The sequence below is a fragment of the Pseudophryne corroboree genome, chromosome 6 (assembly GCF_028390025.1).
Source record: "Pseudophryne corroboree isolate aPseCor3 chromosome 6, aPseCor3.hap2, whole genome shotgun sequence".
NCBI classification, from domain to species: domain Eukaryota; kingdom Metazoa; phylum Chordata; class Amphibia; order Anura; family Myobatrachidae; genus Pseudophryne; species Pseudophryne corroboree.
Window position 1 is genome coordinate 202,277,299 of NC_086449.1, and position 14,290 is coordinate 202,291,588.

The 14,290-nt window shown below is 42.2% G+C and overlaps 1 protein-coding gene across 3 annotated transcripts in view; it reads right to left on the reverse strand.

Moving 5' to 3' along the window:
* Nucleotides 1-14,290, reverse strand: part of ANKDD1A (ankyrin repeat and death domain containing 1A) — an 86,356-nt gene that overhangs the window by 29,073 nt on the left and 42,993 nt on the right. For all 3 annotated transcript variants that reach the window (XM_063925647.1, XM_063925648.1, XM_063925649.1), the window contains 3 exons: nt 6,973-7,071; nt 4,510-4,608; nt 1,778-1,876 (listed from right to left, as the gene is read on the reverse strand). In XM_063925647.1, coding sequence (XP_063781717.1) covers nt 1,778-1,876; nt 4,510-4,608; nt 6,973-7,071 — 297 coding nt within the window. The remainder of the gene's footprint in view (nt 1-1,777; nt 1,877-4,509; nt 4,609-6,972; nt 7,072-14,290) is intronic.

Below are 14,290 nucleotides of genomic sequence, written 5' to 3' on the forward strand. Positions count from 1 at the left end.
CGGTTAATACCTTCCACCTATCCATCCACTCAGGTGTCGGCCCCACAGGGGGCGACATCCCCTTTATCGGCCTCTGCTCCGCCTCCACGTAACCTTCCTCATCCAACATGTCGACACAGCCGTACCGACACACCACAGACACACAGGGAATGCTCTGACTGAGGACAGGACCCCACAAAGTCCTTTGGGGAGACAGAGAGAGAGTATGCCAGCACACACCAGAGCGCTATATAATGCAGGGATTAACACTATAACTGAGTGATTTTTCCCCCAATAGCTGCTTGTATACATATATTGCCCCTAAATTTAGTGCCCCCCCTCTCTTTTTAACCCTTTGAGCCTGAAAACTACAGGGGAAAGCCTGGGGAGCTTTCTTCCAGCTGCACTGTGAAGAGAAAATGGCGCCAGTGTGCTGAGGGAGATAGCTCCGCCCCTTTTTCACGGACTTTTCTCCCGCTTTTTCATGGAATCTGGCAGGGGTATTTATCACATATATAGCCTCTGGGGCTATATATTGTGATTATTTGCCAGCCAAGGTGTCGTATATTGCCCTCAGGGCGCCCCCCCCCCCCCCAGCGCCCTGCACCCATCAGTGACCGGAGTGTGAGGTGTACATGAGGAGCAATGGCGCACAGCTGCAGTGCTGTGCGCTACCTTGGTGAAGACCGAAGTCTTCTGCCGCCGATTTTCCGGACTCTTCATGCTTCTGGCTCTGTAAGGGGGACGGCGGCGCGGCTCCGGGAACGAACACCAAGGTCGGTTCCATGCGGTCGATCCCTCTGGAGCTAATGGTGTCCAGTAGCCTAAGAAGCCCAAACTACCACCTGTTAGGTAGGTTCGCTTCTTCTCCCCTTAGTCCTTCGCTGCAGTGAGTCTGTTGCCAGCAGATCTCACTGTAAAATAAAAAACCTAAATATACTTTCTTTCTAGGAGCTCAGGAGAGCCCCTAGTGTTCATCCAGCTCAGCCGGGCACAGAAATCTAACTGAGGTCTGGAGGAGGGTCTTAGTGGGAGGAGCCAGTGCACACCAGGTAGTCCTAAAGCTTTCTTTAGTTGTGCCCAGTCTCCTGCGGAGCCGCTAATCCCCATGGTCCTTACGGAGTCCCAGCATCCACTTATGACGTCAGAGAAAAATATTGTACAATTCTCAGCAATTACTTGTGTCTTGTTCTTTAATGTCTTATTAGTGTATATCCTATAGTTCCACAAAGATTTGTGTATTGATTCTTGTTTCTAATATGGCCACTGTAGGGTATATATTGCAAGGTGTATCTATATTTAATCCCTATATAGAAAAATCATCACAAGGGTCCCTGAGAGATCAATCTCATCATAAAACCCCTAAAGGATCAGTCTCAATAATTGTATAGCAGCAGATCTAGGTGACCACATTCACCTCGTGTTATATATAATGTGGTCACCTAGATCTGCTGCTATACAATTATTGAGACTGATCCTTTAGGGATTTTATGATGAGATTGATCTCTCAGGGACCCTTGTGATGATTTTTCTATCTTTTCACTCCTACATTTTATTTTATATTTCGCAGTGTTCTTTTTAATAAATATGAATTAAAAGTTACATTTTATTATTAATAGTAATGTGCACCACTATAAGGCAATCTTGCTCTCTCTTTGTATACATATCTGCTCTTCCCCAACCTATTTCTGGCAGTGTGCAACATGCCACTGATGTGTTAATTGTTATTGTGTATAGCTTATGTAGCATATGGAAAACGTGGCCTCATTTCATCACATCAGGTATAGAATTAGATTACCTCTGTTTGCAAGTTCACATCACAGCCAGCTCCTATAAGTATTCTGGCACAGTCAACGTGTCCTCCTTCGGTAGCAAGATGCAAAGCCGTCAGTCCTTCCTGTGGATGCACAAATTAAGGAATATTTATAAATCACAACCTCAATCAGGAACAGGTGTATAGCTGTTAAGTGCTGCTAACATTCCTGTGACATCCCCTGTTATATATAGGCCTCTTATCATTCTTCCTACCATTCCACTACAGCAAATCTTCCCCCCATACCAATATTAAAGTCATCCAGCCACCTACACACAGTCTAAGCAGACATTTTGGTTTACATTTACTAAGAATTGTTTTTGGCTGAGATGAAACATGCTGGTCATCGCTGGGATATGTGATAGTAAATTTGAATTTTTGATCTTGAAAACCTAAGTGATGGATAGAATTGCGTTTTTCCATGGTCTACTATGCAATCATGTTTAGTCGTGTGTAAGTTTAGTTGTATGGTGCCCGAATTTAATAGACCTGCCTGTTCTGCTGAACCCTGCAGAGATTAGTGTGATCTGTGCAGTGCTTCTGTGTGATACAGTGTAAATAAATAGAGTGGCGTCCTGGTCCTAGAAATACATGGGGGGAAAAATGAGTGCGGTCTTCCCCTCCCCACCCACCCAAAATAATAAAATAAAATAAAAAGTATAACCAGCACAAGGCCAAAGAGCCAGTCCTGGTCCTGGATATACATGGAAAAAATATGTGGGGGTCCCCCGTATTTAAAGAACCAGCACCAGGCTCAACTAGCAGGGGGATAATGCCATAGCATGGGGACAAGCTTCAATAGGTCTTCAAGGAAAAACATTATTTTTCCCCAAATAGTCAGCCCAGGCTGGGGATTTCTCGGGATTGGGGACCCCCAAATAAAGGGAACCCCCTCTCCAGTGTATCCCAGGCCTGTGCTTAATCCTGAGTCTATCCTATATATCCCTGGGTGGTGGGTGCAAGGTTGACAGCAGTCAAATTTAGAAGCAAATTATTGTCTGTTACAGTGGTACTACAGGTCCCAGTAAGCCTGCTTTGCATGTCGGCACTTGGAGAACCAACAGTTCATAGCTTGCCCGGGCAATAAGGGCCCACTGGCACCAATAGTCCCACTGTAAAGGAAACATATCTAAAAAAAAAAATCACACACCCCCCGAATGATTTATCCCTTTATTACACCTTCAAATGCCAACATGCGGGGCAGGCTTGCTGGGACAAGGGGTGTGGGGATAGACCCGGCCTTCAGCCCAGGCCTGGCGTATACTCGGGAAGGGGGCGGTAGATTTCCCCAGTTTCCGAGGAATCCCTGGCCTGTACTGACTAGTCCAAGAGAAAGCACACAATAAGCTTGCTATAAAACACAGTGGGATAAATTTACTAAGATGGGAGTTCTATTTAAGATGGGATGTTGCCCATAGCAACCTATCAGATGTTACTTCTCATTTATCTAGCACCTTCTAGAAGATAATACCTGGAATCTGATTGGTTGCTATGAAGCACTAATGGGCCCTACACACTCGGTGACTGGCCGCCGAGCTGCCTGATGGCATATACGGTTTCTTCACTCCCCTCGTCACCCGGCTAATATGGACGAGATTGTCCAGAGATTGTCCATATTGGTCTGCAGGTATGAACAAACCAGCACCAACGATGAACGAGCACGGGGCCGCGAATCGTTCATCATTGGTGCCTACACACTGAAAGATATGAACGATCTCGTTCATTAATGAACAAGATCGTTCATATCTTTCAGTGAAATCTGTAAGTGTGTAGGGCCCTTAACATTAATAAACTGATGGGTCATTATTGTTCCATATCAGAAAATTGCTGCACATCTTTCCTAGCGATAACACTAGTGACCACAGCATATGTAATGAAGGAAGGAGCAATAGAGCAATAAAGACTTTCATTAACTTGCTCAGTGTGTAGACAGGTAACGATATGTCGGCCCTCCGACCCAGCATATCGCCTGGGTACACATTGCGTCAGTGTGCACCCAGCTTTTTCATGTTACTTTTAGTGTCGATCCTGCTGCTCGGTAATTTCATCCCTTAATGGGCCCCGAGTCTTATTCTCAAAAGTGAAAGAAAAAAACAAAACATTTTTAATACTCCAAAACAAAAAGGACTTAACATTTTAATAATACTCTTCACTCTGTAAACCAGCATGTAAAATGGATCAGTACGAGATTACCTTAAATCCTTAAGAACTCTTTTTATGTCTTTAGAATCTCTTCCCCGTGTTATAAAGGGCAACAAAAAATAACATTAGTGTTGCAAGTGAAAGTGTATTTGGCCCATACATTAACGGCCCCGATTCCCAAATGCTGATTTGATGAATGGCGAATCAGGAAAAAAATGCATGTTAAAAATCCAAGACTCGCTGATCCCAATCATTTTTTTTCAGCGAATAGAGGATTTCCATAAATGTTCGATTTCCCCAATCCCCTGATCTAGCTGTTGAGAGAACGGGAATTGCCCCAATTCTCCCCTAACATATGGGCCCCAAAAGGCAGCAAAAGTTCCTTTTATTCCATAGATTGCTTGGAATGTCACCTTACATCAATGAGCTACAGTAATTCTGATTACTTTTTGACCTTATTTTTCACTCCAACTAACTTCATGTAATGGATAGGATTGGTGAATGAGGTGCTTCATTAGAGATGAATATATTTGCAATTTCCCAAGGTCCAGATTCCAGTAGTTGCTGCCACCTACCAGGTTTTTCTCATTCAGCTCCACTCCAATTTCCACTATTTTCTGTAAGACTTCGGTGTGCCCATTCTTAGCTGCCAGGTGCAGGGCTGTGTTGTTCTCCTGAAATACAAATGGTAGCGTTGGGACAATTCACTATGCATGAGAGCCAAACATTAAATAATCCATGAACAGATATGAATATAGGTAATGAAAATCTTTGACTTCAGAGTAGCAGGTTTAGTAGGAATAGGTTTTAATTCTGGTATCATTCACGGATTATGCAGTTTGGTGGGCTACGCTGACTGGAAGCAGAATTCGCTGATAGCATATATTCATTAAAAAAAACATAGCTTGCGAAATTTACGTGGCTTGTCATAAGAACAAGGAAACATGGGAGGTACAGTGCAAAGGCTGCTCCGTTCAACAGCTTTTTCCTGTGGTTAGTCTCATAGCCCCTGACGGAGAACCGTGTCTCTGTGACAATTTGGGGAGGAGTGTAAGTGGAGAAGAACCAATCAGAAGCTGCAATTAGAGACGGGGAGACCACTGATTGGTCCACACATTCCTGTTCTGCAGTTATATTATACATTATAATTTCATGAGCCATTTAAGATAAAAAGGAGGGTTAAATACAGATATGTCCTCACACTACTTTTCTGCAGTCCTGCCAAACAGCCCCACTTGGCACGCCAGGTCCCGTAAGACTCTGCTAGTGCCGAAAATGCGCAACACGATGCAACTAGGACACACCAGACTGCTTTGTGTGAATGAGTCTCTGAATCTGCATACAAAATTCTTTATATACAGACGCAGCCACACACAGATATAGAAGTATTGCATATCAAATTAATCAGCACAGTCTCCTATTCGATTGCGTTGTGACTAAGATTTGTTTTCGGCAAAAAAGACGCCCAATGCTAATGGAGTTGCATGGGACCGGTCAGCTCACTCCCGCCAGGAATCTCCCGCTGCATGTCGAACTGAGGCTAGATGTATGAGGACACATCTGTAAGTATTTGAGATCCAAATTTAATAAAGTTAATGCTAAACAGGACAACTATCTCTCCCAAAATCCAATTCAGATACATTATCCAGCACATTTTGGGCCGGATGTTGACACGGACTCCAAATGTAGCCGCATCTTGTGATTTTTAGCAAACTGTGCAAGGACTGCAACCTATACACACACAGTTGTAAGAATCTCAGCTGTTTTTCACAGATGGCAGAATAGAATGGGCATTACTGAGTTGGTAGCTGAGTGTTCGCACCTAAGAGAAGTGTTCTGTGGTCGTGGAGCCAGAGTTGCAGCCTATACTAAGCTTTTCAGTCTTCTCCACAAAACATGGGGTAGGTACAAGTGTCATTACAAGTGATGTCAGATCCTGTCTGGGGGTTGGGTGTGGTGCCATTTGCATAGATGTGTACAACAGAGTACGGGCGACTAGTCGCGTCGAATTTACTATTGCTGTAGGTGTCTGGAATTGCGACCACATTACGTATTACCCAGAATCCCATAATACGTATTACCCAGAATCCCATCCTTTATGTTTAGAAGCCATTACTAAAACAAAAGTATGTCTGGGCCTTTCACTATAGCCACAAAAATATTGCTTCAGCCAGCAGACAAGATGTAATAATGATTGCCTACTTACCAGGGGAACGGTCACCAGTATTCCTGATCATCTTCTTGCTGGGACAGTTTTGTGATACCCAGCAATACTATCACTTCCAGGTTTATGACCCAGGTGATGTAATGCGCTAGTGGTCACACTTTGTGGAATTGTGGCCTATAGGCTACAATGGCTAACTCCATCCAATGATGGCATTACCTATGGAGCACAAACTCACGAATGTTACGTGTTTGGGAGCTTGCTGCATGCAGGTACTTCATAGCCCTTATTGAATCCTCTGAGGACTGCAGTGCCACAGGACCACAGCAGATATTTCCTTACACATGCGGTTGTGTTTTAATGCTGTAATACAGTACCTCTGAAAACTGCAATTTTTCTAAATGTTTCACTGCAAAATGGTTTTGATACATCCAGCTCAGCGTGAAACAAACTTCCTTAAACTGGTGCCTATATAGAGTACATAGAGATATATTTCTGTATTTTGTTGTGGTGATGCTGCTTCTGTGTATAATATGTACAGAACACATTTGTCAATAAATTATGTGGTATAATGAATGGAAGTACTGAAGCTGCACAATACAAAGACCTTATAAAATACAGAAAGGGATCAGTCAATAATAGCAGACTTATTCTAGATTAACGGTGTCAAACTTGCAGCCCTCCAACTGTTTTGGAACTACAAAGACCAGCATGCCCTACCACAGTTGCAGCACTGTCAAATAGAAAATTTGTGGCAGGGCATGCTGGGATGTGTAGTTTCACAACAGCTATAGGGTTTGCGAGTTTGACACCCCCGTTCTAGATGGTATTCCTGACTCATTACTTGATGCGTGGGCTTGTGTGCTAAGGGTACCTTGTCCTTTATGCTGTGCTGACATCCAGAACCTATCAAGAATTCCACTACTTCCATCTTGCCATGTTCGGCTGCCAAATGGAACGCCGTCCGGCCGAGCTACAATAGGAAGAAAAAATAACCTAGTTTTCCACTGCTGCATTTTTCTCTGTCACAGTCACTACATGGTTTTTCTGCTTACTTGAAGCAGGGTTGCCCATCATTGCAGTGATGTAGGTCATTAGTGCTAATATAATAATTTTATAGTTCAATTTACACACATAGGAGGAGATGTATCAAATTTTGGAGAGAAATAAAGTGGAGAAAGATAAAGTTCCAAACAATCAGCTCCTGATGTCATTTTTCAAATACCGCTGATTGGTTGGTTCTTTATCTCTCCCCACTGTAACGCTTTCCAAGATTTGATACATATCACCCTCACAATCTGCTGGCTAAAACAACAATAGATACTCCAATATGTTTGAACAGCAAAAGGCTCAATACAAAGGATATATTGAAATTGTACCAGTGCAGTCTATAAATTCACATGTAACTAGTGTCGGGATGCGGTCAATTTACCTACAATCAAACTCCCGACGGTCAAAACACCGACAACCATTGACGGATGGTCAAAATACAGACAAGGTCAAAATACTGACATTTAAAATACAGACATGGTCAAAATACCGACATTTAAAATACCGACATGGTCAAAATACCGACATTTAAATTGTCGACGGGTCAAAAAGTCAACATGATTTTTTCATTGAAACCGACTTGTTCATGCTTTACCATCCCAGTGGACCTGGAGGTGGAATATAATAGTGTGCAGAGCGCAGCGAGGAACCGTGCCCGAAGCATGGCGAGCGCAGCGAGCCATGTGATGGGATGCAGTACACTTATATGGTATCCATGTCTACACACAAAAAAAAAATAATGAAAAACTTGTGTTGAATTTTTGACCTTTCGATATTTTGACCATGTCGACATTTTAAATGTCTGTAATTTGACCTTGTCGGTATTTTGACCATCGGTCAATTGTTGTCGGTATTTTGACCGTCAGGATTTTGATTGTAGGAATTTCATACTGATCCCTATTGAGGCACATTGGATGCAGACATTGCGTGGACTTAGCCAATATTCATGACAATGTTGCTCTTAAATATTGTTGGTGCAAGTAATAATAATAATAATTGTATTTATATAGCGCTCTTTCTCCTTATAGGATTCAAGGCGCTTAACAGATACATAGCATAATATAGTACAGAAAATAATAAAGTACAGAACAGCTTTTCATAAAATACAGAAGCATGTAGATACAAGTGACAGCAATGAATTATAGGTATTAGGTGCTTGCATGCTGTCACTATGTCCTAGTGATTTGATAGACTGTGTCCTTATCAATATTGTTTCTTCACTGTCTCCAGTGTAGGGGCATGTACACATAAACCCATTACTAAAAACAAACATAATATATGACCTTTATTACTGAAAGCCAAACTGTACTTCAAATGAATCGATTGCTATACTTTCCATGATAGAAAGAAAAAGGAAATAACATGTAAATCTAAAAGTGATATGAGTGATTGCCTTGCAGTCTCCTAGGTAATCATTGTATTAGAAATGCTACGTGCAGATTGGTGGATTAAGATTGAGCGACCAGCAGGTTTAAAAAAAGGTCATTCTCAACATGCTTTAGCTTGGGATCCGGTCAGGATCCCGGTGTTCGGAATCCCGGCAGTTGGAATACTGTTGCTGGAATCCTGACATGATTTTTTTGTCACATTCTAGAAATTGGCTGCAAGTTGTTGGTTGTGTCTTGCAGTTCATAACAGAGGAAGGAGAAAGCTGCGTTGGAAAGTTAATGACTCTGCAAGGAATCATTATTCATTTATGAACATGCCAACTTTTTTATTTGTTTATCCTTTGAATTAAAGCAAGGGTTTTCATTTCCAGTCCTCACTGCCCCTGCTCATACTTTCATGATTTCCTTAATTATGCACAGTTCTAAACCTAGCAAAATAAATCTATTTTGCTGGGTCGGTAATGATCCCACCTTTTTCCAGCATGCCCTTTTGGGGCTACTTGGGGACTGGAGTAGTATATCCCTGAATTATGGGGCTTTAAATCTCTGAGAATTCCCTCTCTGCATGTCCTGCAGTCCCTTCCCTTTCATTTAATTTTCTCCAGCATGTGACCCCGTTAATTGCCTATAATGACCCCATTCAGAATAGGATCTCTTTTACTAACAACCATTCCTCTGTACAGCAAAATATGACAAACAGAAAATAAACATCCGTTTATTGTTTTCTATTTTCCATAAAATAATAATGTACCACCCTCAATGTTTTCCGTTTCCATGGTGTATACTGGACATTAGACTAACAATGCAGAAACACTGTAATAACAAAATGCAGAATAAACACTTTAGGACTTATCCGGCAAAATAACTTAAGTCAGTTGACACAGAAAGGTCACTGCCACCAAAACGGTTTATATTGTATATTTACATATACATATAAGAACAGCTTTACATGAGGAAGAGCTGTTTGCCATTCCTGCATATCTACTAGTTTAAACATTTGTTTTACAATCTTATTTTCAAAAACAAATGATAGTTGTCATAGAAAGCCAAAGGCACATGCGTCTTCACCATAGGTGACAAAGTTGATCTGCTATATAAAATCTCCTATTTGTCTACTCCATATTTAGCAAGCAATCGCTTCTATTGACAAATGTAAAACTCTGCGTTTTAGTAAATCTGTACCAGCTTGTTTTTACACTTTATATATGAGACCTGCAGTGCACAGTATCTGCACAAAGTTAGTCCAAATCAATGAAAATCAACTGAAAAATGTTGTATTGGTAACACTGATTAAATAACACAAAGCTACATTCAAATACAAAACAAAAAACAACATAAAATGGGCAAGGCTTTTTTTCTGATAATGAAAAGAAAAAAACCACCAGTCTATAAATTTCTCTTGGGAACTACTGTATGCTGGCCTCTTATGTTTGGCGGGAGAGCAAAACATGCTGTTGTTTAGGTCTGAAATTCCAGTTTTTATGTACAAACCTGTGGTATAAACACTGTGTGCTTCCATGCTCACCACTAACTAAACATTGTTTACTAGACACATGTATGCGATTTGTACTTTAAATAGTCACTCCCTGCCTACTCTAAGGCACTCTATGGGTGTTTAACTTATGTTTGACCTACAAATATGTTGCTGTGATATTGGTTTTTGTAGGCAGCAACAGTATAAAGACACAAGAGCCCTTTCCTTATGGCTAATACTATAGCAATGGCCAGACAGCTGTGAGCTGTGAGTAATCACTCAGAACGGCTCCTGCATTCCCTCTAGTTTTGGCTGTTGCCACAGTCCCGTAGCCTGCTTATTTAATAAGAGAGGAAAAGCACCCATGGTCCAATCAGGTTTGTAGCAATGATTAACTGACAAATGTGAGGAGCTTCCCCTCTTACTTCCTGTAGTAAATCACCACTACAGCTTGCAGCATTCTGCTCTAAGGGGGACATTTGCATTGACACTTTCCGTACCTGACTGTATACTTCATAAGACAGACATTTACTCTCCACTAAGACAGCTAGGTCAGAGAGGATCATATTGGTTATTTAAGTTGCAAAACAACATCCCCTCAGGGTCTAAACAAAGCTGTGGACCTGTCAGTCTATCAAAGTTTTTTTTTTTCTATTTCCCATCTATTTATTGCCCCATCTTTCTTGCATTACGTTTGATTCTAATATTATACCTGTCACATTTTATACAGTGGTGTATGGTTTTTGTTATTTCTGTTTTGTGCATGTGTGAGAAGGGAGGAGTGCAGTAAGATGAGGTGGGGCATGTGCAGGGGGTTCTAATAGGAACACGTTATTTCAGTCATGTGAGATATAATGTAAACTTACAGTACAACGCAGGGTACTTAAAGGCAGGTTAAGATCCACAGGTGGATCCTTTCCCTTCTTTTACCAGTAGGGTAACCCAAGTCAGAACAAGATTAGATTAATTGATGATAATATCTGAAGCATTTTTAGAGTACACCATGTGGACCAGGAATGTCACAAACTGCACTTACAGCTCAATGGTTTTTGATGATAAAACGGCTTTTAGCATATTGATGATTGGCTATTCTGACGTGCGTTCAATCTAGCATCCTGTAATAATGAAACATTGCTCTGCATACAGACATTTCTTAACAGACATTTCGTGTTCATTCTTCCTGACACACATTCCATGGTGAATGGATAACCTTCTATTTGTCTGTTAGTGACAGAGAACATGCACCTGCAGTCATTAGTTACCACTTACACTTTACCCAGTTCAAGTTCATAGAGTAAAATATTTACCTCACAAAAGTGTTTCTACGTAGTGAATTCCACCCTACATGCACAGAATGTAGCATGAAAGTATTCTAGAGGTCACACTGAAATATTGCTTCTTTCTTGTTTGTTGATCAGTGAAACAAGCCATTTATCATACGCCCGACAAAAATCATACTACGGTGCTCCAAGGAACGTAATAAACACTGCGCAGACTACACCTGCCATAAGACAAGCCAGGCACACTATAGACACCACAATGCAATTGTTCTAGATGTTGTGCTTTTATTTTGTTTAGCAGCTTCTGTGTACAAGAAGTTTCCCTCCTGCAATAATCTGGCCTCAGATGATATTAAAGAAACTCTAACATTATACTGTGTTCTTATTTAGAAGCAAAAACACATCCACTACTGAATAATACAGTATTTGCTCTTAGGGCCACATTCAGTGAAGGACGGAGTGGCAGGGGCAAACGCAAACAGCCCATGTATTTAGTCTGCGCATGCGTCCCCATGTTTACCATTCGGAGTCGCAGTACAAATTTGGATGCAGGTAGAGTGAATGTCAGTGGGAATCCTGGAAGGTAACAGGGGGGGAACTAGCCAAATGTGTCACAGGCGTGTTGCTGATAGACACTGTGCCTGCCATAGAGTTGGTGCAAGTTTCCACGGTACATCTAAAGACACAGAGACAGATTTTGTGCTACAGCCATTAGGCCGCACTGGCTGGAGAACATCAGCCATGGCATTAGTATAAAGATGCAGCTGCGTCTTAAGGTGCAGCCGTCACTCCGACTACGTCCAATTAGAATCAGCCCCATAGCGTGATGGTGCATTGGTTTTTATAGGGATTTTTACGCTTTTATTGTTTTATTGATTTTATTGTTTTCCCACTTACAATAGATCAAGAAATAGAAAAGGAACATTTATTTTTTCTTATTTGTTTCTTTTTTGCAATCAGACATTGCTTGGAAATTGTGTTTGTGTATTAAGTTTTGCTCCTATACAGTATACATATTGGCGACTGTGTGTTCCACCTGCATTCCACTCAGGACACTGACCCACAGTTCAAAACATCTGTGTCTGAATTATTAAGTGCTATTTGTTTTATACCATCATGGACTCCATACTGAAGGACTTGTAAGACACTATTTGCCAAGAATAAAGTGGTACGATGGCTCACATTACTGCATCACAGCATCAGGGTCATGGGTACAAAGCCCAGGGCAGTAACTAGGGTGGTGCCGACGGTGCTCAGCACACAGCGCGCATGCCCTGTGGGCGAAGAACCGTCTGCATTCACCCGTGTCTATGCTCCGCCGCCAGCTGCAGTGCTGTCTACTGTAATGTATGTAGCGCTACATACACTACAGCGGGCAGCACTGCAGCTGCCTGCCTGTGTGATCCGCCACCTCCCGGCTCCCGCACTCCACTGTGTCTCTTGTCCATTTCCATCCAGGGGGCTCCATCACCAAGAGCGCAAGATGCTCTCCATCACACAGCTGCCTGCCCAGGAGAGGTCCGGTGCAGGGGAGGAGACATCACCTTCTGTTGTCCCTCCTACCGGGCTGTGTCATCAGCAGGAAGGGGTGAGAAAAGGCTGTATATGGCACATGCTCATGTGTTTGGCACATGCTCCCCGTGTATGGAAGCGCACACTTCAGTAGGTGGATATGCTTAGAAGTGGTGATCTGCTTTTTCTAATGACTACAAATGCCTACAAAACAATCTGTGCTTTACACACGTTCATAGGTGGCAGGGAATAGACAATGGGCCTAATTCAGACTTGATCGTAGATGTGCTAAATTTAGCACATCTACGATCAGTCACACATAAATGCGGGGGGACGTCCAGCACAGGGTTAGTCTGCCCCACATGTCAGGCACGACCCCCCCCCCCCCGCACAAGTACAAAAGCATTGCACAGCGGCGATGCTTTTGTACTTTAGGAGTAGCACGCTGGCAGGAGCTACTCGTTACTGTGAGGGCCGCAGCGGCTGCGTGTGACGTCATGCTGCCGCCACTGCCCCCCCCCCCCAACGGTTCGGGCATGCCTGCGCTGCCCGGACCGCGCCCCCTAAATGGCGGCCAAACGCTGCCGGCCCGCCCCCACCCAGCGACCACCTCTGCCTGTCAATCAGGCAGAGGCGATCGCAGGGCTGAGACAGCTGTCGGCTGTCTGGCATGCGCTGGCGCATGCGCAGTTCAGACCTGATCGCTGCTGTGCGAAAACGCACAGCAGCGATCAGGTCTGAATTAGCCCCAATGTACACTAAGGACGTCTGCATCAGCCAGGTGCACTATATATAGTGAGGTCATTTTTTTGCACAGGCATACTTTAATAAAAATATTGAGGCATAATAATATAATAAAAACATTGAAATGTACAACAGTGACATATGTAATAAACACTTGAATAATAATAATAATAATAATAATAATAAAAACAACAACAATGTACCTTTTCATAATTTATCTAATACATGAATAAGCTTAAAAAAAGAAAAAACGTTCTGTAAGGTGTAATATGTATAAGGCTCTACAGTGTGGTGTAATGTGAATAATAAACACTACTGTGTGGTGTAATGTGAATTGGTACTATTATGTGGCCACGCCTCTTCTCCATAAAGCAACACCTCTTTATTTTTGTCTCTCTCTGTTTTAAATATGGGGGGAGGGGCACCAATTCTCTTTCTGGCACAAGGCACCAAAATGTCTAGTTAAGGCACTGATAAAACACATGAGTCAGGAACCTAGAATTCTTATGATCTCCCCATATTTGCATGGTCATATACTGTATAAAGAATAAAGACATACAAAATATAAAATATAATATTTTACATATGTATAAACCAGTATGCTGGTAATAACTGCTGTAGATGGAAGGATTCAGAAACTGTTATAGGCATCACAGACCACCACTACTGGTCTAATACATACTGCATGAAGTTACATAGAAACACAGAATTTGACGGCAGATAAGAACTAGTGACGTGCGATGA